This window comes from Calliopsis andreniformis, chromosome 9 (assembly GCF_051401765.1).
Source record: "Calliopsis andreniformis isolate RMS-2024a chromosome 9, iyCalAndr_principal, whole genome shotgun sequence".
Classification (NCBI taxonomy): domain Eukaryota; kingdom Metazoa; phylum Arthropoda; class Insecta; order Hymenoptera; family Andrenidae; genus Calliopsis; species Calliopsis andreniformis.
This window is the reverse complement of record NC_135070.1, coordinates 18,766,932-18,793,326: the sequence shown is the minus strand read 5'-3', so window position 1 is coordinate 18,793,326 and position 26,395 is coordinate 18,766,932. Positions and strand designations below refer to the sequence as shown.

The window sequence follows — 26,395 nt, the reverse complement described above, 5'->3', positions numbered from 1 at the left end:
TAATCTCCGTCTGGAACAATTTATATTTGAAGATACTCTTAAAAGATATATCAAGGCGATGTGATACAATGTTTATGAGAAACGCACATTGTAAAATGTATATTTACAAACGATGATTCTTTCTCGATACTGTTAAATACGATTCATACAAAACGCGCACAAGGCTTGGCAAAATGGCCAGATTACAGATGAATGATAGCTAGACGAATTGAATAGAAAACGTATAAAAGACAACAAAAGATCATGCTGACGGCAGTTTTAGTGATTTACCTGTAATCCTTCTGAAGCTAACTCTTATCTATGTGTATAGATATTGTTTTAAATGCGTCACGTTATAGAAATGCACGCAAGATCTGAGAAATGATAAGTAAAACTAAAGCACTGTTTAGTGCAATATAATAACTTACGCGTGAAGCTGTTATTCCAAAGTCATTCAGTGTGCAACTGACGTCTCATGATCACATTATTTCTTATATATATAAATACTTATATAAGTGATTTCCTTATCAGTAAATATTAACATAAAAAATCAATAAAACCTTACACTATGCTCGTAAAACGAAAAAATTTGCTAGAACGGTTTCTGCTGTTCATCCAAATTTTCCATCCGTCCAAAATTTCCATCATTAACATGTATTAAATTATTAATATGCTGAATTTTTCCTGTACTGCGACCTACTTCGATTCCAACGTTTCCGTCACTTCTCTTCTTATCATGCATGTATGTACATTTTTTTTTCTAATATACATCTCTGAAGATAGGAACAACTCCCTTGTTAATCTTTTCTCTAGCAACAAGAATAGTGGTAATAAATTCCTGAGTCTTCAATAACTTGCAAACCATCCTTCTTGCGTCATTACTGGTAGGTACGCAAGCTATTTCATTATTCCAAATTATCGATAATACCGTCATAAAATCTTTTTTCTTTACATAACAAATTACAGCAACGATTTCTTCAGAGTCTTTTAGGCAACAAAACTTGGCCGAACAATAAATATTCAGATCTTCTAAATGCAACACCCAGCAAGACCAAGCCTTTTTCTCTGATATTGCACAATATTGTGTACCACTAGCATCGTTCATTTATAGCAACTCAACCTTTCAATGTTTGGTAATTTATTCACGGCGAGATACTTCACGGGATTCTCTCTGAGCCTCAGCATTTTCATCTATTTCATCCTGGTCTTCGTTGTCAGTACGTTCGCCCTCTTCGGGTAGCCTCGTCCACCTAGAAGAGATATATTATTTTATTTCTCTGAAAATCCTGAGAAAGTAGAATGAGAATTTAGTACACTAAATTACCTGATTAGTGTTTCAGGCGATCTATAGAGGAATATTAATTTAGCAAACAAATCTTCTTCGAGACACAATTCTCCACTTTCGCGGACCAAGTAAATGTCCAAACATAGTCGAAGGATTCTATCTACATAAGGTAGATCATCGAACATAATCTTTGGTGCCATGTCACTGACAACCTTTCTCATCATTTGACTTATAACTATGACTGCAGTAGTGTAGAGTCCCAAGATTCTGCAAAATATACATACAGACTAACGAATTAGAACTTACTGTTGTAATACCAGGACTTATTGTAACAGTTTTAGACGTACCCAAAACCACTGATGAAACTGAGCCCGGGAGGGAAAGTTTTATCATTGAAGAGGAACATCATGATGTATTTGCAGCTATTTAAGGGCACATTCCTTAATCGAATAGTATGAAGATCATCGTCACAGACTTCCCTGATGATCCACCATTTCTGGCGAGCACAGCAGTCTGTGTCTATAGATAGATGGAGATTCATGCTCCTATAGAGATAACCATCATCATTTGTACCTTCTTCTTCGTCGTCTCTCGTTGCTGAAAAGATATCATAGAAGCTATACGTAAAGTAGATTTGATTATGAACTTGATTAATGAACCGTACTTACGTAGATTCATTAATTGTGGAACAACGTCAGTCGTTCTGCCAGTGACTTTCAAAAACTTGGGGAAGGCATTCGGCAGCAGGATAGTCCCGTTCTGATTTGACGAAGTATTTGTCAATAGCATATCAGCTAGCGTTTTTCTCGTAGGATTAAATTGTCCATTGACATATGGCAGTAGTTGGATGTCCCTCACTGTCGTCGTTATCCCACTGGCATCTTTCGCGTCTGTTTTTCGAGACACTGTCCACTCCACGTGGACCGTCACAATGGTAGAATTATCTTCTAATTCTGTCTTCAGTCTGAAATCAAAATTATAACAAATAATTATGTATAGTTACGTAAATGTACATTTGCTATTGATTTGGAGCTTTTGATAGTACCTAAGTAAGTCTGGCGGTGATATACTCCACAGTTTCCTGGAGAACCCGCTCAGTCTTACAGCAGCCACGTCAGAGTGTATATAGTTTTCCAGAAAAGTAACAGCAGGTCTGTCTTTTACATATAAATTCGTTAACCTCATGTATTCAGATTCGCTATATTCGACGATGGAACTGTTCTGTGCAGACATGGAGTAAATTGGCTCGTAGGGACCTATTCGTATTTTCATTGAGACGTCGTAAGGCAGATTTGAGTCGCCTACTGTACCACCCAGGGCAAACAAAAGCAGGGGGAACCATATCAACCCAATCATAAGAAACAGAGCACCACCTCCCACTAAATACTTGCTCATTTGTTTTTTCTTCACACCCCTTGGTTGGGGGAAGTCTGCTTCCACCCCTCGCATGCACTGCAATGTTTATGTGTTCATAGTTTAGAGGGATACTTGTGTGAGTGAAACTATAGGAATTAATAATTGTACCTTGATTTGGTAAATGCTGGCAAAGATATCTTCCATCTTGAACCAGTCCATTATTGTCATGGATGTGTCAGTCCAGATCCAGTCCATTACTGCTCTCAGTTCGAAGAGGAAGGGAACTAACATGAACCTATCGAAGAATTAATAATTGGTATTTATAGGAAAGTATGAGGGAAGTTGTATATTTTTTCAGATTAGAAGTTGTCTAACCCTTTGAATAAAACGTAGTTAACGATGCTGTATTTCTTGCACAAGAAGTTACCAAGAATACGCGTTGGATATCCCTGACGAAGTTGGTAAGCTGCCAATAGCAAGTAGAAACACTTCACCATGTACCAAATTTGTGGTGGAAGCCTCTCATTGAATTGCCTACCATTGTTATCGATTCAAATTAGATGAATTGTCGATGCTGCAGTTTCAGAGAAAAATTGACAAAATCTACCTTTCAGTTACGCTGGGTAAAATGAAGAACATCCAAACGTGGACACCAAATATTAGACAATATTGAAATATGAGTTTTCCCAGAATCGATTTCCTTAAAAATAGGGCTCTGTCGATGACTATTAATGCGAACTGAAGAAGTAACATCAGTAGGAAGGGCATTGGAACTCGATTTTCCTGTAGGTAAGCAGTGACACCACCGTCTCCTTGTTGAGTCTAAAAATTAGTAAAAATTAACATATATTCCGAAATGCAAGACTATATAAAAGTTAGAACACTTACTCCAAAAGCTGAAAAGCCAAAAATGAGAAGTAGGAAGTTGAAGAAGTCGCAGAGGAACATGTACGCGTACACATTCGTTTTCTCTTTCCCAGCAGGACTGACAATTTTCACGAAGAAATGTTTCATCGGCTGCATATACTTGTCAACCCTGAAAACAAGTTGTGAGGGTGGAGACAATTCCCAGAAATATGGATATAAAAAATTATACAATTTTGCTTACGTCATGTTCATAGTTTTCTGAAAGTCTTGAGTATGGGGACCCATTTCTTCACCCTGAATTGCTACGAGTTTCTCATGTTCGTCAGTCGTGTGAACAGTTTCGCCATCGCCCATTACATTAATATTCAAAGTCCTCCCTTTGGGTGTTTTTACATAAATTGTATCCCTAGAAGAAGGAAATGAAATTATTAGTATCTGTAGACAAATATCTGATATTCAATTAAATTGTCTGAGTATGAACGTACTCTTGCTCCTGCTGTCGCGATACTGATTCCCCTTGACCTCTATCTTCAGGGGGTTTCGATGGAACGATGGTCAAAGTCGAGGGGATAATTTTTCTTGGTTTGAGGGTGGGCGATGTCCATTGACCCAGCGACTTGAGCATAAACCTGAAGTAAAATTATTGTTACATTCTTGTGTATGGTGTGTTATACTATAAAAGCTGGACCAAACTTTACCTATGGAAGAATACCATGAGGAGAAGTAACAGATCCCATAAGGCATAATTAGACTTGCGTTCAACCCCCATTATTCTGGGTGTGAAAAGGGGATTGTTAGGAGCAGCGTCGCGATTCCAGGGTAGCAGTTCCAATTGGAAAATGCACTTGACTATAACAATTGCCTGGGAAAATTTGAAGTATCGTAAATCTAAGCCCATTGCTCATAATAGGTAGTTTTAATCGATTGAAGGCATCACTTTACCTCTGTGTAAGCAATCAATGTTATCCAGAAGGTCTTCGAGGGTCTGGGAATAGTCAATGAACCCCAACAGAAGACCATCAGAGGCAGAGGGGTGGACAGCACAGATGCATTTTTAATTTGATGAAGGAACACCATGAAATAACACAGAATATTGGAATGAGCCAAAATTCCGAACCATATAGACGCCAGTAGCTGTATTATTGGTGGTTGATCGACTTCAGACAATTCTGCGCCTTCTTCATCATATTGTGCAGGGGATGCTTCGGAGAAGAGTGTGCTGCATTGAATAACAAATTGCATTAGTTACATGGAATAACTCACTGAGGAGCATATACGTTAATTCGCAAGAGAAAGAAACCATTTTGAAGAATACAAAGGTTTCTTCTTCTCATGAGATGCTGATATCAAAAGCACATTGAAAGCTTAACCTGAGACCACGAAATATAAAACAGCAACTTAATTAGTATTGTACGTATATACATACATAACAGAGAAACAACAAAAGAATTTTTGCACCACTATCGAAGACCTGTCAAAGTACTTAAAAAAAAATCCGTAATGAACTTCAGATGCAATTCTAGATCAATTCACAAATTGGTGATGCATAATACAGAGAAGAGAATTTTATAATCGCCATGCTGCGTGTAAGAATCAGCGTACAAAGAACGAATGCAAAATGTGCATGAATTTTCACGAGACACTATCGATACCTGGAGGAGGACATGTCCAATCCTCTCTCCAAACTCGGCGCCAGAATGCGGATGTGAGGAATCGTCAGCGAGCCTCGTTCCCTAGCAAAAACAACACTTTTCTCTTTCTACACATAGCACGTCAAGTTACACTTCTAAGCTGATAGAGAGTCGGAGAAGATTCAGGATCTGTTTGGAATGGTAAGGAATAAGGACTTACGGGGAAGGTTCCAATTGGGACAATGTTTCTTTGCCTTCCTTGTCGGCGTTGTCCTCCCACGATAACAGTTTAGTCCTGCTGGTCAAAAGGGACATCATGGATCTCTACGAAGTGAACCGCGGTTTCTGCACAGGATTCGTGATTTTTCCATGCAGAATATCGACTTTTATTAAAAGGGAAGATGTAAAAAAAGAATTTTAGAGAGTGTTCGATGACAAAGACAAAATACAAAGGCTTATTCTACTTGACAAGATAAGGCAAAGATGAAGAGGAACAAGATTACAATAATATTGTCGAGCACCCTGTACGTTGTTTCACGTGTTCAGTTGATCTTAGGGAAGGATGGATAATAGGAATTTAGACTAAGCGAAAAGAGTTTACTTGGAGACAGTAAACGACTCAACATTTCTACAGAATCTTACCTCTGGTCCAGGGGTTGCTGATGACTGGGACCCTCGCCAGCATCGCTATGTTCCCCAGTATTTCCATTAGTTGTCGATCTGTCAGAGCGAGCACATTTACTACTCTAGCTTCTACTCTACTATCTATGGCCTAAATACTGGAGGGCGAGAGGAGGGCTTCCTTCAATTAGAAAGGGGCTACTTGGGGCAAGCACATTGCTACTAAAGCTACGTAGATTGTAGAGTATAATCAATCTAAGTCTACTGCCTAATTGTCTAAAGTTCTTGGGGTCCTCAAGTTTTTCCTTTTAAACCCGATAACTTTATACAGCTAAGCATCTACGAACAGATATCCGAAGAAGCCAGAAACGGGATCTCCCAACTGCAATTTTCTACTACTTGAAGCCTTACCTTCGTTTCATCAAGGGTATAGGCTGCCACATTTGATTGATACCCAATCGTATTCCCATTCTAAAGTCAGGTTTCGCCTAAAAGCCAAATAGTGAAAGAAACGATGCTCACAAGATTCTCTGATTCGTTTGGTTACATACCTTCAGCAGCTTTTTTTCTTTCGCTAACACTTTGCGAATGAATCTGTAATCCCGCGAGAATTTGTTCAGATAAGTGGTCATCGACGTCAAAGCGCTGTTGATTATCACCAATATGAATTTGAAGTACGTGGTGAATGACACTTTTTCCTCCTCGACTTCCTTCGAGTCCTTTTCATCTGCCTTGTCCTTTTCGTAGTCATCATCTGATGGTATTGGAGTCTTACCAGGACCAGCCACAGAAGCTTCTTTCTCTTCAGTCTCGATGTCTGCCGACGTGAGGCTTGTCTTATCGCCGCCCTGATTCAGATCAAACATCATCGTTTCCATTTCTACTTTACTTTGGTCGAAGTATGATTCCTAGGTACGTAGAACTTGATGATGATTAATGAGTGGTAATTAAAAAGGTGGGAGTACAGGCTGGAAAATATTTTGTAGAACTAATTTAATTATTTTTCTGTGGACCAAGTTCTACGTACACATATATCAATAGCTGCTGAGCACAGAAAATTACTGTATTATTGAAAGCGTTTAAATTGCTGTAACGTAATGAAAAACAAATTAAGCCGATAATCGAGCGGCAGATTATATACACCAACGATGAGGAGCCTCATTGTCAACTGCGACTACAACATTGAGTAGAAACACTATATAAAAAAGGAAGAGAAAGAGGTAAAGAAAACGGTGTTCACGCCACCACTTCTGTTTTATACAAAGCTGGAAAATGCGAAAAGAAAAGAGTAACCACTGTTTTATATAAGCACTGCAATAACTAGCGGATATCAGTTCGACTCATTACACCATAATGTTGCTTTGTTTCTGTGTGCTTAATGTTGCGTTAAACTCTTGTGAGTTACACAATTAATATTTTTAGATACATCAGTGTTCACGTACATGTATTATGCAATGATACAATGACTGGAACCAATAAAAAAATAAAACAAAAAACAATGATCCGATAAAAAACAAACCGATGAACGATACAAAAAAGAATGAAACCAAATACAACATAAAGAAGGTACACGACTAACGTGAAAACTGTTATTAACAAGTTTCAATGGACTACTTCTAAAAGAGACATCGATGAACGACAAACGTGACTAGAAAAGACGCTGATATGCAGAGGGACAGAGAGAAAGGCAGTATACAAAAATAAAAATGTGAAGAATATTAAAACGAGACTATGTCTGGTGGAGGAGGCGCATTAAAGAGAATTAAAAGAATGACGAAGGAGATAAATGGTGGACAGGTGAGATACAGAGCCTGTAGCAGTGACATGCAGCCTTTTATGGGAGGTCTCACATCGGTAGCCATGGCAGTGTCGGTCTCGGAACGTGCACTGAGATAGGACATTGACGATTTCTTCCTAGTCAATGGTACGCTCCGACGGCGAAGTCTCAGCGCATCCTTCTCTGTTCCTCCATACATGGCGACATGCGTCGCGGTCTCAATGTCTGTCTTAATCAGCGTGTTCATCAGCTGCAACGACCAGACTTTTTAAAGTCACTCACTTTCCACTCGATACGTTGCCTTCTGATGTGCGTTGTCTGCCTGGTGACTCCTCGTTCGGCCAAGGGGATAGTTAAGAGAAAAAAACGGGGGGCTATGGGGGTGGCATGGGGGATAGATCGAAAGATGCAAGAATGCTAGAATTTATGCTCACACGAAAATCAAAGGTTGTTGGCCATCGTCACACAGTGAGAAATCAATCTTTAATTATGATCTTGGGCGATGATCCAGCTGATAGGGTGAAATTAAATTTTAATAGAATTCGAGTTAAGCTTTCGTGATATTTAGGGGTTAGAGCCCTAAAATGTCCAAGGTCTGTTGTAAAGTTTTTTGGAGCTGGTCTTTTGATTTTAGGTCTCCAACCTGGTGACCTCTTGATAGAGCTAATCTCGAACCAAGTTAAAATTTAAGTGAAATCAAAAGAAGACTAATTTGGAATCGAAAGGGTAAGCGTAGTGGAATACTTGTTCGCAAGGCTTTCGAGAACTTTTCAGTGGATCATGCACATCGATTGGGATTAGTAAAACTCTGCCTCAAATTGTACGTTCATAGCAGACAAATCAGATATTTGTATAGAAATCTTTCAGATCATACAATCAAAATTTTCTAAGAGCCACTTAACGAAACAAATGCAACATACCTCGCTAATAGTCATTCTTCTGCCACGTCTTTCTTGTTCCTCAATACGTTCTTGTTCCCTCTTCTCAGACTCAGTATCGGGGATCATATCGGTGACATCGTCATCGTCCAGGTCATCGAACATGTAATAATCGCCCGATCTGATAGCTAATCAGGGAAAAATATTCTATATCAATAATTGAAAACAGCAAACACCCTCACTTACGCTATTGTGCCAAAGCCATGCACGACAATTTTTTAGACAGATTAATAGTGCTGAAAGGAAACCATATCCCAAAAGTTTCGCGCTGAATGTAAAACAGAACACATCTATTAAATCTCTAGAAATCATCAATATGGATACACACAATACATTGAAAAATATACATGTTAGACACGCTGCACATTTTAGCAGTGTACAGTAAAAAATTATTTACAAGGTGTATCATTCTGTAAAAGCACAAGGAGTTATTAGTCAGGAGTTGGGCATCAGTTAGTGGAATAAAGCCCCGTGAAGCTGCGGAAAACAAACGGAAGATGTTCATTTACCCTCTCTGTTGGTCTTTGGAGCGCGAACTCTGTACAACGGCCGTGCCCCTGGATAGAGAGTATCTAACGGAAAGAAAAACACAAAGTAGAGATAGAAAACTGAAAGTAGTGTCACAATTATCGACGGGTATCTTACAACAATATACAGTTTATATTACATGTCAATTAATCGTGGCAGAGTGCTCGAGTCCTTGGTCATCAGACTGGAAGGGACGATCTGTCAGAAAAGTAGGAAAAGACTTTTGGAAATTGATTAATCACCCTATGATGTAGGTAATTATTTGATGAGGAAGGAAGGATGACGATTCGCGTGAAAATAGGTTTCTAACTAAATAAACGAATATACAAAATAAGGATATAAATACACCTAAAACGATAAAAGAATATATATTTACATCTACTTTGCAGATAGAGTATGGTCCAGCAAAGAAAGTCCTGTTCTACTATCACAAATGTATAGTTTCATTAATTAGTTAAATTGTTACATTTCTGACAGTAGTACAAAGTATCTTTAAGCCGACTGTACATCTACAAATGACAAAAAAGTTCACGGAAGCATACAACAGAGAAAACAAATGAAGAAGACATTAATTGAAAATACACATACTATCACGGCAAGAGGATCCTTTGAAATAAATAAAGAAAACAATCAAGGGTGTTAAAGTCTCTCCTACAGACTCCAAAAAAGTCTCACGAATAAAAGAAACCCTAAGCCACTACACCAAAATTCTAAAAACGAAACGAAACCAATGGGAACAAGGGTGCAGATGATCTATAGGTGCAAGTGGCGGAAGCGTATGTACAGGACATCGTAGCGGATCGACGACGACGATCTTGATCCCTGCTGAGTCGTTACATGTGTGATGAGATAGCGGGGAACGGGACGTGGTCGAGATGATCGACTGCCTCGGTGTCTGGAGCTCATTCATCCATTGGGGCCCGATGTAGCTGGACTGACGTCGATGCCTGATCGAGGAGTTCCGCGACCGATCTGGGGGTTGTCGATCGTAGGGTGGCGGCGAGAAGACTGGGAACGTCTCGTCTGGCGATGGCCCGCGTGGATTCAGCTCGCTACTCGGTGGAGAACCGAAAGAGATACGAGTCGGCTCGAGGTAGCCCTCGAGACTCACTGTCATAATCGCGGAGTTGGGGGTGGGCGCCTGCAAGAGGGAGGCAGCGCGCGGCGTCAGCGGAGGTGGCTCGTCGTCGTCCTCGTCGATCGGCGTTTGATAACCCTGAGGAGGCGTGTGACCCGAGGACACACACGAACTCACGCTGGAAGACCTCGCCAGAGGTGCCTCCCCCTCTTTTTCGAGTGCATTAAATATAGAGATTCGATGTTAGGGTTGATTCTGAGACATCTGGTTGGGACACCTACATCTGTAGGTGGGTTAGGTCTTTAGGAGTTATTTTTAGGAATTGGTTGGTGGATACCTAATCGACAGGGTACAGGGGACTTGGTAGAGTTGATCAGGCTCTGGAAGAAGGAGATGGATCAGTCAGTGTTTCGTAGCTTGAATAAAAATTTCGTCTGGTTCTGAAGAAGTCTACCCTCGGTTGTTGGTTGTTGAAGGGTAAACCTAGATATTGGAAGATTAATTGGATATTCAGGTATAGAGACTGGAAAGCTGGCGAGGTGGCTCCTCGTGGAGAAGGAGTAAACCTAGATATTGGAAAATCAAGTGGATATTGAGGTACGGAGAATCTAGTAGACCTTAACAGGACCTAAATATTGTTAACGTCTAGTCATTCTAGGGAGCTGTAAACGTGTCGTTCTGTCAGAGATCGTCCCATAACCTAGGCAAACATTACGGACCACTGAAATAATCCAACTTACCCACATAGTGCGTCTGTGGTTCCCTATAACTAGGCCCCTGTATTTTCCTCTGATTAGCCTTGATCTTGTCCATCTTGTACTTTAGTTTCTGCAGCACATTCTTCTCCACAGTTTCCTGGACCTCAATACGTCTCTGATGCAGCTCCTCCAGCAGCTCAGCTCCACGGGATGCTAAGACACTCATGGCTTTGGTTTCATCCACTATGTGGAAGAAGTAGTAGCTTTTGAACAGTCGTTTTTGCAGCAGCAAGAAGCAGAAACACAGACCGTCCCACACCATGCCTATGTCCTCTCTGGGTACCTCACACTCAATCTTGCCTAGCACTATGTCGCTGGTAGAAGTTCGGAATTTTCTTAAGCAAGTTATACCGAACAGCTGAACCAGAGGGCAAGCTGAAACTTCCAGCTGAAATCCCACATTTACACTTGGTATTATCATACTGTTTTTTTTTACGTATAAAAAAGATTGAATAGATCACCTGTTTGATTAACACACAACCAACTCCCTGAAGCAAGGCTTTCGAGAAAATTACGACTACATTGTAGCCAATCAACACGTTCCACCATTTTAGTATCGTCTTGACTGGTCTCAGATAGAAATCACTACCCTGCCAGAGGAACACAAAGGCACCGATCAAATAACCCAAGGAGAAGAGGTTGGTTCTCTTGGTCCCAGCCATGAACATGATAGATAAGGTGATCCACATGAGACTCATTAATATGCCACGTTTTAGGATGTCCAACCAGGAATGAATGTGGGACACGTAATCCTTTACAGGATTTACAAAATTGGGCTTCTCCATGTCGTGATAGACAGAGTAGTTGTGGCCAGCTGGGAATTCTTTGTCAGTCGCGGTGCTTCGTTGTTCGATTCGGAAAACTAGACTCTGTCTGATTATCATCATCAGTAGAATAAAATCACCTGGAAGGGAGTGAAACATTGATCTGCAGTAGCATTATGAGTGTATTAAAATAATATCGAATATGCAAATGTGCATCTTACACATTAATTTTCTGGGATTAGGTGGAAAATCTGGGTCAGGGAAGTACATCCATTCTTGCAGTCTTCTGAGAATCTCAGAATTGCTCCACGGATAATCTGCAAATTAAAAAAATCTTATTATTATCTATTCCAAGATAAAAACCTCAAAATTTAATTACCTATGCAAAGCCAGGAAGGCAATGCTATAACCAGTGAATACTGGATAGGCAACAGGACAATGACGAAGGCCTTGAAGAACGGCCAAATCTTGGCGATGGTTCTTCTCTTCAGGGAAAAGAATAGTAAAAGCCAGACACCATAAAGAACCGAATAAAAATCGAGTCTAGTGCCAATTAGCGTCACAATTCCTATGAGGCAGAACTCTACACCAAATTTGTAGAATCCATAATTGAAGAGGAACTTGAGACATTCTGGAATGCCTCTGTCAGCATTTGCTCTGGTGATTGTAGGGAACATAACTTGAGGAGTATCTAATGACTCGCCCAGCTTTTGTCGATAGAAACATTGACGAATTCTAATGATTTTCCTCAAGGTGGTCACTACTATGATACCTATGTAACCTTTCAGCAGCTCTGCCAGGTGTCCTGGCTCTGCCTTCTTCATGCCGAACCATTCTGCTATATTATAGACTGTGTTGTTGCTTGCGTAGGGACGCTGATTGTCATCTATGTGCCTCTGTAGATAATAAAATATGGTTAATTGAAGTATCAATTCTAGTTGATAAATATTACAAGTGCTTACTGTGCAATTGACATTCCAATTATTGTGATCTATGTATTGGATCTGGTACAACATTTTCGTAACCATCAGGAGAGCGATCACTGCAGCTATTACATTGACAGTGAGTACCTGAACATTTCTCCTAGAATTGATCATTACCACCACGACCAGGACGAAGACTAAGTTAAGTGCACAGACCTGAAAATCGTCGCTCGAATAAAGGACAAATTAAGATTGAACTTGACACTCAACTGGATACTCACATCATTGACGCACATAAGCATCACAGAGATGAAGATGATCTTCTGCATGTGAATTTCTAGGAACAGCCAGGTGTAGTTATAGACATTTCGTAAATGACCCAATATCTTACGGATCAACGCGATTCTTTCCAGTGAGGATAATCCTGGAAATCACAGTCATTAAACCATTTATTTTATATGAGAAAAATCTTGCCACTCACGTTTCAGTTGCCTCAAAGTGTACATATTTTCGGTATCTTCCTCAGCTAAGAAAATATCTCCTGATGTCGTGGGCATATTCAGAGATGGCGAATGACCCAGACTAGCGCGTCTGGAGGAACCTTCGCTACTGCCAAAATTATTACTTATAGTCAAGTGTTTAGTTAATCTGGAATTGTGGTGTCTGATAAACTCACTAACCTCCATCTCTCGATATTCGTTATCGCCAAGAAGTCTTTGTGGAAGTAATGAATCTGGAGGACAGTGATGATGACGAAGAATGTTGGTGTTAACAATCTAACGAAAAGATCCTTCGTTGCATATTTCTCCAATCCGATGTCCATTTGTAAGTCTTGGTCGATGTGCAGATAATTCCAATATTCGGGGAAATTATCAAACTGATAAGTGTATACGAGAATTAGCATTATCACTGAATATCCGATAACAGTCAGCCAGAATGGATACATCATCTTCCTCCATACTGTCCAGGATACCTAACGAACGAGCAAATCATAAAACCAATTGCCAAAGTAATAAAGTGTCACTAAAGAGACATATTGTAAGGAACATACCTGGAAGGTAATGACTAGAACGAGGAATAGAGACATGTAAACGATCCTGAAGACGGTCATTCGTTCACCAGTGATGCCGCAGATAAAGAGCATGATGGCTACCACAGCAATCCAGAATTTGGTTAATAGTTTCTTCAGAAGTATACCAACATCTTTCATAAACTTGCTTTTAATTTCTGGCGCCTCCTGGTTCATGGCTGTGGTAGCTGTTGAGACAGAGACATGTAGAGGAGCTACCATGTCCCTCAATGCTGAAGACCGCCTCTGTCGGGATATTTCTGCTGTGTACTGTCGCAATGTTATCCAGAACATTGACATGAAAAGACACTGAAAAGTGTTTGCTAGCATTATGTAAAGTTGTAGTGCATTTAAGTTTATTAAGAATAAAAAACAGCAATTGTTACTTTAACTACTAAGTGCCAGCGACTGAGCTGGTCAGACTTGCTGAAACCAATCTCAGACATTTTCACTCCATTTATTTCGGTTGGCAGTTCTTCTTCGGTTAGGTCCATACTGTAAATATACTGGCAGACGAGTAGAAGGGTTGCATAAAAAACGATGAAGGGGGAACATTTCATCATGGAAGCGCGTTTGTTGGGCACCATCCAAAGAACCAGAGCCCACAGTAGAAGCGCAAAGGTCGTCCAGCTGTGGTACATTATGCTCCAAGTCTGACAAGTCAAATAATTAAGTATGATTGATATAGTTTTCAGAAAAAGTTGAATGCTTGTTAGTTTCAGTACTCACCATCATTATAATGTTTGTAGCCAGGTAGGATGAGTTGATTATCAATTGAAAGATCGAGTACACAGCCATGATGATGTGCTCGATGATCCCAGACTGCTCATCGGGAGCACCTAGGAGAGATCTTGTTAATTATGGAGCTATACTTTTGGAGTTTGGATCAGGAAAGCAATGTTACCTTCGCTGAAACTTTGCATTGGGATACTGTCATCATGGTGGCCGTCCTGAACGATGACGCTTCCTGTGGAGTCCTGCAGAAGTCCCGTTCGTCCTGACCCGAACCTCATCAACTACTCATGAAAATTAACTACGGTTTTTTGCGTATTTCTGAACAATCTTACTCACAGACGCGTTTGATCATAGTCAGGATTTTGAAAGCATAGCTTTTTGAAAGCATAGTTTTTTGGAAAGCATAGCTATGATCAGAGACTTCTGTATTCTTACATCTAGTTTTCTTACAGGTCCTAAAAATCTAGAATATTTTTAACTGAAGTACACATGCAAGCTACATGAAAAAATATATCTTCACCAAAAGCTAGAATAAAAATTGGATCATTTGGTCCCCAAATAGTGTAAGTCCAAGAATTTCATTCTGCAATTGTGTTATAAATCATTTAAGAATCTAAAACCAATGAAATGGACTTAAACCATTTCGCAACCAAGCGGTCGAGTCTTCAAAGAAAAGTAGTACGACAGTAATTCAGATAAAGCTAGAGTGATAGTTAACTAGAACACATTATAATAAAAGATGAACAGGTCTCGTGAAGTATGAGGACAGAGTGAGATGTAGAGTGTAGATGAACGTGATCGCAGTGATAATCAAACATGCAAACTTAATCATTATACGTACGGGTGTGCGCTCGTCGGCAGGTGGTAACGACGAATTAACGATCGGCTTCTAAAACAATGGCAAACTAAACATAGCGGCATCCAAACAGAAAAGGATTTGCTCAGCGTTAAAAAACAACCGCAAATCTGGAAGGCGATAGTAAATAAAAAATTGGGAGTTATCTGAAGAGGAGGGGAACATTAAAACTATACTTTCTCCGTGGATTAACTTCGCCTCAAAAATATAAAGTCCTCAGCTATGTACAGGTAGCATTCTTCTTTGGTACCAGAGAAAGTACCACTGCGAGATGTAACTTAAAATTAAAGGGATCGTTGCCAAAGTTAACAATCAGAACAAACTATCTACAGTGAGATTGTCAGATCGAAGTGTAATTATGAGGTGAAATATCGAAGAAACTCGGCTCATGCAGGACGAAATCCTTACGCGAGCTTTCCTTCGCGCCGATTGCCACCTCTGAGATGGTGTCCTCCGCCTAATGGAAACGTGCCTGGACAAGGGAGTGTCCAGGTTCTCCAGCTTGCCGCTTAAACGTTTTACTTTCTTTGCCTGTAACGCCTCGTTAGTAAAAGCAATCGTCTTCAGAGTAATTATGTTACAAGGTAAGTATATTAGAAAAAGTTAGTGGAAAACTTGAGCAAGCTTAATCGTGTTATTGAGACGATGGCCAATATTAATTGTCTTCCTTACCCTTAGAAAATGAACCAAGTCAGTGAGAACAAGAAAAGCTTTAGAAAGGAATTTCGTTAATTCATTACTTCACAATCTTGTCAATTGATTTGCAATTCCCAAGCCTTCAAATGAGTTAATATATTTTCTAGTTAAATACGTATCACAAAAATTCGCGCGTACTGATGGTCAGATTTTGACCTGAATTTCATTAGGACCTCTTGACCAAATTAATTAAGGGTAATTAATAAATTATATAGTAGTAGGAAAATGCAAAAAATGAACTCACCGGTTTTTTACTCAAGAACTGTGACTGCAAAGCCAAAACAAAGTAGAGCCAAAATAGCCTCAAGCAGTATCCGTTAATCAACCATTCGGCATCTTCGGTGTAATTCACATTCCTTGGATCGCTACAATTCGTTTGATAGATCGCTGTCAAGGCGAAATATCGCTGCCAAGTACTGTTCAGAGGGATCTGTTCCTGTGGCACTTGATTTTGGTAGCTCAGTAGGGCCAAAATGTGAAGGGTCACGACGACCATCACGATCCTGCAAAGCACGGCGAAGCCCTTTCGCAGTTCTTTGTTACATGCCCACCAAGTGGCTGTTCCCAGGAAGACTAGGAAGTAGAAACCACCCTCGACAGATGGCTGCAAGGCTGCCGTGATGCATAGCGATGATGACACTTGGTAGGTTCCGATACGTCCTAGGAAACTGATTATCTGAGGACAGAAGTTGCCGTCAATCGGAGGAAACTACATAGCTGGGGGTGCATTAAAGTTTTATGAGTTATATATGACTGCGAGGATATATTATAGCTTGCTAGGATATTCGTGACGTTCTAAAATAGATTAGCAATGATACTGACTTAAAAAGTAGAGAGTTTTTCGATAAAAGATTTATCTACTGCTAGAAAGATAGAAGTTAATGACTTAATCTGACACTAAAATATTATATAAAAAAAGGAGAAATTGCTGACAAGTCGTAAGTAAATGAAGTTTTTGAAAGGCGTAGTTTTTTCATAGTTTCTTGGACTAGTGCCCACCTTTGTGGTTCTATCCTCTGTCTTTCTAGATGTTTCAACCCTTCGATGCATCGAAGTATCATCCTCCTCATCAGCGACTGGAGTCTGAGTCAAGTAGCGACACAGGAAGTAGATTATGATAGTACTAGGTAAGACGATTAACTCTGGCGTCAGCCAGAAGAAGATCTCCCATACTGATGCGTTATCTAGCCTCACGAAGCCTATGTGTCGGAAGATGACTTCCAGAGATTCGCCTAAAAGTTGTCATAAATCATGGTCAGTATAATTACCATAGTATTCATATTATTCTTATTTTTTTTTAGATATCGTTTACGTACAGTTTTGAAGAAAGTGACCGTAGGTTGGCAGCGCCAGTAAAACTACGTGAAATGTGAATTGACTTGTGGCTGTGAGAAATGACAAGCCTATGCAGGTCTTTAGGTAGTGACCTGTATGGCCAGCCATTGTCTTCACATTTGGTATGGGCACGTGAGGCGAGTAGAGCACCAGGCCCAGATAAACGAGAGACAGTCCTACTGGCCTGCATATTATACCTGTTTCAATTCAGTAACACTAATTAGTACTCATGGTTATTGCTACGTTTGCAGTAGTGTAACATTGCACGAAACAATTCCCGTTTCGTGACATTTTCTAACGTCATTCGTCACATCGTCAAACGTGGCTTATTCTACTGAAATGGAAAGAGAAGGGTCAAAAAGCGTGACAATTTTTTACTAGGCAAAAGGTCAGCCCCATCCTGGGGAATTGTACAGAGACTATCGTGAGAACTGACATTTGAATCCCTCAAAATATATCGTGGTAATTTGTGTTTAATCATTTTTAAGTGCAAATTTTGATTGAAGGTAGAGTTAAGTGACGGATTAAGAATCATTGGTCATGGGCTATAGACAGACAGACAGGAACATGTGTATGAATAATTAAAGTCAAATGTAGGCTGAATATGGAACTTTAATTGCTTTCAGTCTGTCACAGAAGTCTGAATCCCTTGAAGAACGTCTTTCTACTTTAATAAATGATCCTGTCACAAAGCTTCCATTGAAATTGCACTCGAAATTTGTTATATTTTGCTTTAATCTGTACAGTACTGTCCTGACACTACTTTCTATTCGTAGTGTATACTCTGCTTACTATTTTCTCGTTCAAACGAAAAGTTTGAGCGGCTGCCAAGGAACTCAAGTAGATGCGTTCTGTGTGCTCCAGACTCGCAAATTGTTCGACTGTTTCATTATTCCAGTTTTCTCATGCGCCACACTTCAGAAATTTTTGGCAGCGTTTTAATTAAACACGCAATTAAAACGGGAATCTGTACGTGACCATAACAATTATGAAATTTCATATAATGGTAAAATAAAAAATTAACCAATTTCTTGTGTACAAGATTCTATATTTAATAAGATTTCTAGAGGACTGAAAAAGCGTTTTAAAACAGCGAATGATAAAAATAAGAGCAATTCATCATAGAAAATCTCGTTTTCTCTGGTAAGCAATATACACTCCTTGACAGAGTATTGTTAATGACAGATATTATGGTCGAGATAGCTCTGTCAGTCGTGTACGAGACGATAATTCGCGCGATAACGACGTTACGTTCAGCACCACCCTGGTAATTTCTTTTTCTGCGTCGAGTAATCCAGGTCAAGAGATCAAAGTGGCTCTCGAAATTGTCGTGAAGATAAAAAAGTCAGCTTAAAGGAACTGAGATCTTTCATAGAAACACTCGAAGGAATGGGACACTGCAGTGCAATATTTCTGATTCACTGCTACTAATATTTATGGAAGATTGACAATAAACCCGGAATTTAGGAGAGGCGAAAGCTGCGTTTAGTCTAATTATAGACGAAGCTTGTAAACCGAGACTGGACGTGTCTCGACGATGTCACCATGGTATTTTGAGGCGTTTTCCCAAAGTTTATGCTCGTACGCATATTGACTGAACTTTCGACCGATTTTTGAAACCCTCATTTTTAATTTTGACTATGTGATAAGTTGAATTATGTCAATTGGTTATTTGTAGAATTTTCTATCCTTCTGTTTGGAGTGGATTGACTTCTTTTTTGGAAATGAGGTCTACTCGAGCAACGAATGATATTCTAGTTAAAAAGACATTTTGATTATTAGAAAAAAGAGAACGTAGGAAAAGGTTATTAGTGATATTGCGACGCATCGTGGAACGATCTAGCATATGCGGCCCGCTGATAACGTCCTGATAATTAACGATGGCAGTAAAGTTCATGCGGTGATAGTAATATCAATTTTCAGATTCCTCGAATACATTATACGTAATGTGTATTTTTGGAAAATCTTCATCAGTTTAAGAAATTTTTATTGTGGAATCAAAATATGCAGTGTTTTTACTTTTTTAGTGAAGATATGAAAACATATTTTTGCGAAAAAATTTTGTTCTGCGTTTCTTGGCTTTACAGTCGAGTATTCATCTATTTCCAGTATCTACCTTGGAACTTGTACCATCTCTCCAGTTTCACACGATCCGCTCGTAGAATCGACTTGCTTGCAATTCGAGGTCATTAGTCGATTACAAATCACTACTATTTTAACACATGATGTCATCGAGAGATTCACCGCTATAATTTTATCATAAACAATTTCTATTTCACGTAAATATGAAATCTATGTCTCTTTCCATTTCACTAGAAATTGATTCAGAGTCCTTGTATTACTTTTGTAATAACAATATCGCAGTATTAATAATTTATTGTAGGCAGTCTTATCGTATCACAATGTGACGCAAAGTTTCCTCACCATAGAAAATGGAGCATCGATCGCGATTCCTGCATCGCGTGGTCAAAAATGTTTTCCAATATAATTAGAGAGTCAACTAATTATAAGCTTGTGAAATAAGACATGTTCTCCATAATTGACCCAGAAATAAAATACGCAGAAATAATAAGCGATTAGATAGAAAACTGTCATCGAATAAATAAAAAACTTTTAGCAAATTAATTTTTTATTAAAAAATATGATAAAATACTCCGATGTACAATAATAGTGGATAATAATAGCAACAGTGAACCCTATATGTCTTTTACAAGTAGCGCAAGTTTCAAGTACTTCCAGTATCTACTACCTATACCTACTTTCCTTACTTTGAAATGCGAGTAGGTACCTGTAATTAGATATACTGCTATTTATAAAGGCATAATCATAAGAAACTCACATCCTATCAAGACAACCGGTAGAATGACCCTGAGAAGGGCCACGTTCAGCCAGTACTTCGTCATGCCTCGATGATCTTGGATGGCCTCTCACCCTGAAACAGAGACATGCAAAAGTGCTTGCTATCCATCCTCTAGGGCTGTCAACATCTCCAGATTTTGCAGGCAGCAATGTCAGCTTTGCCGGAATCGATACGACACTGCAGTCGAATACCTCTAACCTCGTTCCATCAAGAGACTTAGTGTTGGCGTTTCGTAGATTCATTACTAGCTTTTACTGTCACGACTCTTTACAATTTAAGATACCCTATAATTTCACTCTTGACGTATTACGTAATTCTTACACTGTCACGAAATTGAACAAGACATTGCCTTCTCTCGGGCAACGCTCCCTGAGCAGTTTAAATCGATTTGGTCGACTTTAAATGTGGTGGCCTATTATTGTGAAGAAATATTGCGGACAAATGTAACACAGAATTATAAGATTAGTATATAAAAGGATAGAAAATAATGACTTTTTAATTTACGCAGGCAGAATATGTACTTTATTATGCAAAGTCTCAAAATATCTTTTCTGAAGACCAGATTTCATGCTTATAGTTTATGGCACCAAACATATCGGATATGACACGCACACCATCTGCATGCTTCCTTCTTCCGTATTAGATTTCACGATGGTATCGGTGTTCCGTTCCACACCGGAGGTCCCTGACATCAGTCGTGCATTTTGGACCACTACCAAACAAATACGCTCCTACTGGGATCTACAATTTCTTCCTATTTTAGTGCAACACCAGTGCAACCACTTGTCATCACATAAAATGGATAACACGTACTACCTTTCTTTTCCATTAAGAAAAAGATAGTTCACCCGACGTGAATAAATAGTATTTCAGTTTTAGAGCGAAGAAGTCGTTCTTTTTTTGAGGCACGCTGCCTTGCGATCGATGGAAGAAAAGGGGAAGAAAGTTGTGTAGTGAAAATTGCTTGGGACCAAGAGGTAGTTTTGGTTGAAAGCAGTTTCGATAAAAAGAGGCACGCCCAGTTTAATTATCGAGCAATTATACGAAGGGGAAGGACAGTCCTTGTTTCACGAGAGGTGCGCCCACCTGTTTTCAGAACGCTGTTCACTATCACGCTGTATGAAATAAACCACTGAGAGATTGGGGACGATGTCGTGCTTGTAAAGATTGTTTTTCTAGTCTTCTGTCTTTCAACGAAATTAATGGTTTCATGAAAACACTTTCGTGAAAACGAGGAAGCTACATTTTTATTTCCTGAACTGTAATGAATTCTTATTTTCGTTTCACTACTGTCACGATCGATATATTCATAAATTTCATCGTGCATTCTTCTTTTCTTTCCTTGTTTCTAGACCTAGATCAACAAGATAGCTAGAGAATTTAATGACACCATAAAAAAATTATTAAAGCCTGTATTTTGTCACAAATGGAAAAAGGAGAAAATGATAACCATAAACAGACTTCATGAGTTCTCGTACAATCGTCTTCATCATCTATGTCAGCCATTTATATCACTTTATTATATAACTATTTGAACAAGGGGACTATAAACAATGGCTTCAAAGACCTTTTTATGGAAATAGGAGATGTGAATTAGAACTTCCTGTTGACTGCGAGAGGAATCTGACTTTTTTCACGACACGTTACCTTGCTTCGTGCATGACTGCCTCGAAGAAACACTATACTGCAGAAATAGTTGTGTAATTCGTACAAGGGTGCGTTTCTATGTGATCCATTAGCGAGTTTCATGGGTCCTCTGATGGATCGTGTTATCAGGGTTCGCTGACCACGGAAAAGGTGGAGCAATATCCTTTTTGATAAGTAACAGATTGACAGCAGGCATACTATCGATGAGATACACGTCCACAATCGTCTACTAAATAACTGGTATTAAAGAGCATGCGATAAAAAGAAGATATTAAACATATTATACATAGAACTCTGTCTGCAGAAATTGAATGTACAAAGTCCAAGCCTGGCGATGTCCAGAGAAATAAATGACAAAAATAAACAGTTAACAATAAGTGGTTGCTGCATGAATACGTACGCATTGCTTAAGGTCTCCAGCTCATAAAGCCGTGTCGTCTTGCTGTCAAACCGGTCTGATAAGTGTGTGAGATGTAAATGACATAAGTAGTTATCGCAGATCACTTTCTGTGGATCGGTTACTTAAGACTCCTCGATTGATTACGTGCTACCTTATCTCTAAATGAAAGCTGATATCTCGAATAATATCCCTCATTTTTCGCCAACATTTTGATTCATTATTTCTCACCTGATTCTAATTCTACTTTCTTCTAAAACATAGTACCTTTCATACTGCTAATCGATTTTAGTTTTACTGTACTGAAAGCATTGCATTTGAGTTTATTTTAGTAGAGGCGAATCTTTATCTTATCGATGGCAAGCAGATAACTGAATTCACAGACTTGTTATCCGATTGGATTTCCAATACCGAGTGCAGAATGTATTATTTATATTCACCAAGATACTTTATCCAGTTGTTACATTTATTACAGTACAGGCATGGTACACTACAGTGCTTGAATTAGTATTCGTTAGCTCGCCGTGAATCGATGATAAAGGCATTGTGAAATCCTGATAATTTTAGCCTTCGACGTTCTAGAAGCTGAATCGACACGGCTTGTATGGAAGACGTGCACGGTCACACACGATAGTCTGCAATCGTTACTGAATGAACCGCTCAATGCAACCCCCTCCCTGTGTGATTGATTTTGCACAGCGTGGTAATCCTGACGTCTATTTCATCCTATCGACCACCCTTGGGCTCGTAATCCCACTTTCATTAACTCTTGTGACAAACTGACCATGAAACGTGATCACTAACAACAAGTATCATCGAATAGGTAAAATAAATAAAATTAAATAAATTATGTTACTGTCCGATATCAAGACATATAGTGCAGGGGCAACATGAAGAAAATAAGAAAGAGAATATGTAAATGAACAAAAAAGAAAAATGAAGTTGGAAGGATAATAAAAAATGTAATTACGCTGGTCATAAGCAAAAATGAAAAAGACCAGTAAAAAGTATCGCAAGGTAGATCGCTATCGTCTCATTAAATTATCGCAGTTTAATTAACACGCGTTGACTGGGTGGACTGAAATATCGTGAACATTACGAGTAATTGATACCTGTAAATATGCCAAAGGTTTTTATGAAACATTACGCGTCATCACACGCGACAGGTCCTCCTGGAATAATTACTCGTGTCTCTTCCAAGGGCTGCTGCTTTGATTCCCGACCACTACACTCTATTAAATAATCTCGTTTACAAAGAAACGCGTGCACGTTGCGTGCATCCTCGCGTGGGTGCGTGTCGCACGCGACAAACGGGGTTGATTAAGGGAGTGTACGAGTCTCGTTACGCTTTTAGGAGAGACATGGTTCAGGATAGATCATTTCCTGATGTCTCGATAAATGCTGACCCCCGATTAAGAGAATAGTTAAATGCTTTATCTAAATGCGTGTACATTTCCTGTTAATTTCGTTTCAAGCTGAGGGAAAGTGAATTAACACTTGTTTCGTTTATCTAATTGGATTTAGTAATCATGTGTGGTGTGTGATAGTAGAATGTTTAGAGTTTACTACATGGCTGTGAACCTTTTAGGGGGTTGTGAAATTTGCGAAGATACTTCTGAGATACCATTCACATTAAAGTCAATAGAAGTTAATTTATATTTTTTACTGTCATTATACATACTTCAGTTTTACTAGTTAGCAACTCTGAACACCAAATGAATATTAATACAAACATAATTAGCTCTACTGAAAAGTACTCAAGGTCTCAAAATAACACAATTTTAGTTGCAGAAACATCGAAACGCTTCTAAAGTCGGAAACCCAACAAGCTTCCATTTCAATCCTCATGAATTATTCCCATAATCAATTGCGATCCTTTTATCCTTTTGCTTTATCTAAATGCGTGTACATTCGTGTTAATTTCGTTTCAAGCTAAGGGAAAGTGAATTAACACTCGTTTCGTTTATCTAGTTGCATTTAATAACCATGTGTGGTATGTGATAGTAGAATGTTTAGAGTTTACTACATGGCTGTGAACCTTTTAGGGGGTTGTGAAATTTGCGAAGATACTTCTGAGATACCATTCTCATTAAAGATAATAGAAGTTAATTTATATTTTTTACTATCATTATACATACTTCAGTTTCACTAGTTAGCAACCCTGAACTTCAAATGAATATTAATATAAGTATAATTAGCTCTAATGAAAACTACTCAAGGTCACAAAACAACGCAATTTCAGTTCCAGGAACATCGAAACGCTTCTAAAGAGAGAAACCTGACAAGCTTCCCTTTCAATCCTCATGAATTATTCCCATAACCACATGCGATCCTTTTATCCTTTTGCGATATGCCAGACAGGTGTCAATACTTTATTGTCATCTTACAAACGTCCTGAGTTTCCGACCACGCGTAAAAGCAGCACAGGTTCGCGATATCGCAACTTTATCGCGAACACCGCAACAAGGCATTGTGCATATCCGCGCAGGCGAGGAAGGGTGGCATACACGTGCGATGATTCATTGTCTGGATACAGTGTGCAGTCAGTCGATGAATTAGCAATTGATCAAACAATGCGTTTCGTCATTTCTTGGCTGGCCCTAAGCATCATAAACAGATCGATGCACGAGCCTCGTGGACACTGGCAGAGCTTCGATTTTCCTGGAAAATCGCGAACCAGCGAAATGTCAGCAGCTTTACGAGCGAATCGCGTTCCACGCCGACGAAACGGTGCCTGTTTCTCGTACTCGTTCCGGGTCACGGCTGTCGACACGAATTTCGGAGTAGGTCGGGGCAATTGGAACGAACCAGCTTCCACTTTTTCCGAAGAATGTTAATTGAACGTATCCTGGTTTGGGTTCGGCGCCGGAAGTTGAGGAATCGAGTGATTGAGGATATATGGCGCACAGTAGAGGCGATGTTCAGGATTGTTTTACGAAGGGACACTTGGGCGATCGATATTTATCTTCATATCACTAGAAGTCGAACTATTTGCTTCCTTGTTTGATAATATTCACAGCTGGTAGATGTTTATATTTGATTTACTAAATGGATTAAACAAGTATCCAAATATTATGTATTTTCTGTCAAGTCTTCAGGATTATTATACATTCGAGGTGATAGAATATGGAATTATCAATGTTTGGTGTTGATAAGGCTATCTAGGTAAAGTTGCATTACAATGAAAGGATTTCTGAGGAACCAGATGGTCAATATTTATTGACTTTCTATGCAATTCGAGACGTGCTTTTGATCTAGTGTTTATATAGTATTTTTTCGCTTTGAGGTTGCTGTTATTCTCTCTATTTTCTGATGTTTTTCATAGTTTCTTTTACTGTGGATTTTGAGCGATGGAAATTAACCGCGGAAACGTGCCTTTTACGTTTTCTAAGCACCTTGCTGGTAATGAGTCTCAAGTTCATAGCGACTAATGACTGCCACAACTTCTCCTCTAAAAAAGGAATTAGTCCACTGGCAGTGAGTAGTTTCATTAAAAAAGCAGTTACGTTCCAAGAAAGTAAATTGACAATAGAACTATTAACAAGACCGAAATGGAATTGACTGTCTTGTTTGTTGCAATAATGACATAATTTCCTTGAATCGGTACTTTCCTACGATCCTATTACCTTGATCCTTTCACTTACAATACTTGAAGAATTCCTTGCCTATCATTTCCCTTTCACATTGACCTCCCTTCTGTGTCTCCAAATTATTTAAAGTAAATAACTGACTTTCAGGCACCTTTCTCACGCTTCTAGCAACCAAAACATGCGCCAAACATCGCACAAGTTTAAAACCCCAACCCCCGCTCCAATCCAAAGAACCATCAGTTCCCATCAACTCATCATTACGTCACCCCTGGGTATGCTACCATTGACCCAAGAATAAAAACCTGAGCAGAAACTATCACCGTGCAAGGGTGATATCATCCCATTACTCACAACTGAGCCAGATCACCTAGTCGATCAAAATACCACAGCCACGTTCAAGCGTGTCCGTTAACCGCGAGCCGAAGAACGTAGTCAGCTGACTGAAGAGTCGTCTGCTGGGAACCGGTTGTACTCACGTTCAGGGAAAAAGGTGCTCACCTTGAACGCTCTGACGGTGGCTGCGTCTCAAAGCATCCCTCTCGAAGGGCTCTCTCCCAGCTGTCTTCCAACCGATCGAACCTCCAGGAAAGCAACATGCGCCACCCGGCTTCAACACGCGCGAAACGTCCGTCTGTCACTCACTGTCACGCTTCGGTCACTGGTGCCACGTTTACCTCGACCACTCTCTGCCACGCACAGTCCGTG

General features: G+C 39.5%; 1 protein-coding gene across 2 annotated transcripts; it reads right to left on the bottom strand.

Moving 5' to 3' along the window:
• Positions 1–1,091: 1,091 nt before the first annotated feature.
• Positions 1,092–26,298, bottom strand: Piezo (piezo type mechanosensitive ion channel component). Of its 2 annotated transcripts, XM_076384182.1 has the most exons (38): positions 26,189–26,298; positions 20,036–20,128; positions 17,178–17,393; positions 16,861–17,093; positions 16,106–16,537; positions 15,574–15,696; positions 14,479–14,590; positions 14,304–14,413; positions 13,961–14,227; positions 13,557–13,883; positions 13,186–13,478; positions 12,987–13,114; positions 12,787–12,929; positions 12,545–12,721; positions 11,962–12,478; positions 11,804–11,899; positions 11,280–11,722; positions 10,801–11,206; positions 8,964–9,026; positions 8,437–8,582; positions 7,590–7,766; positions 6,291–6,587; positions 6,151–6,227; positions 5,761–5,838; positions 5,140–5,220; positions 4,430–4,706; positions 4,186–4,349; positions 3,973–4,116; positions 3,729–3,893; positions 3,509–3,656; positions 3,228–3,442; positions 2,996–3,154; positions 2,789–2,915; positions 2,310–2,716; positions 1,933–2,228; positions 1,612–1,861; positions 1,304–1,531; positions 1,092–1,229 (listed from the first exon to the last, which is right to left on the bottom strand). In XM_076384182.1, exons 2-38 carry the CDS (start codon positions 20,097–20,099, stop codon positions 1,118–1,120), a joined length of 7,698 nt encoding a protein of 2,565 aa, XP_076240297.1. In that variant the 5' UTR covers positions 20,100–20,128; positions 26,189–26,298; the 3' UTR covers positions 1,092–1,117. The 2 variants fall into 2 exon arrangements, with proteins under 2 accessions (XP_076240297.1, XP_076240298.1); XM_076384183.1 differs by lacking the exon at positions 26,189–26,298 and having other exon boundaries at positions 20,036–20,140.
• Positions 26,299–26,395: the final 97 nt, after the last annotated feature.

Coding starts and splice junctions, on each gene's coding strand:
- Piezo (XM_076384182.1), bottom strand. CDS start 20,099: ATGACGAAGTACTGGCTGAACGTGGCCCTTCTCAGGGTCATTCTACCG. Junction 11,900..11,961: donor GCCTTCCTGGCTTTGCATAG/GTAATTAAATTT, acceptor TTTAATTTGCAG/ATTATCCGTGGAGCAATTCT. Junction 2,916..2,995: donor AACTACGTTTTATTCAAAGG/GTTAGACAACTT, acceptor ATTCTTCGATAG/GTTCATGTTAGTTCCCTTCC.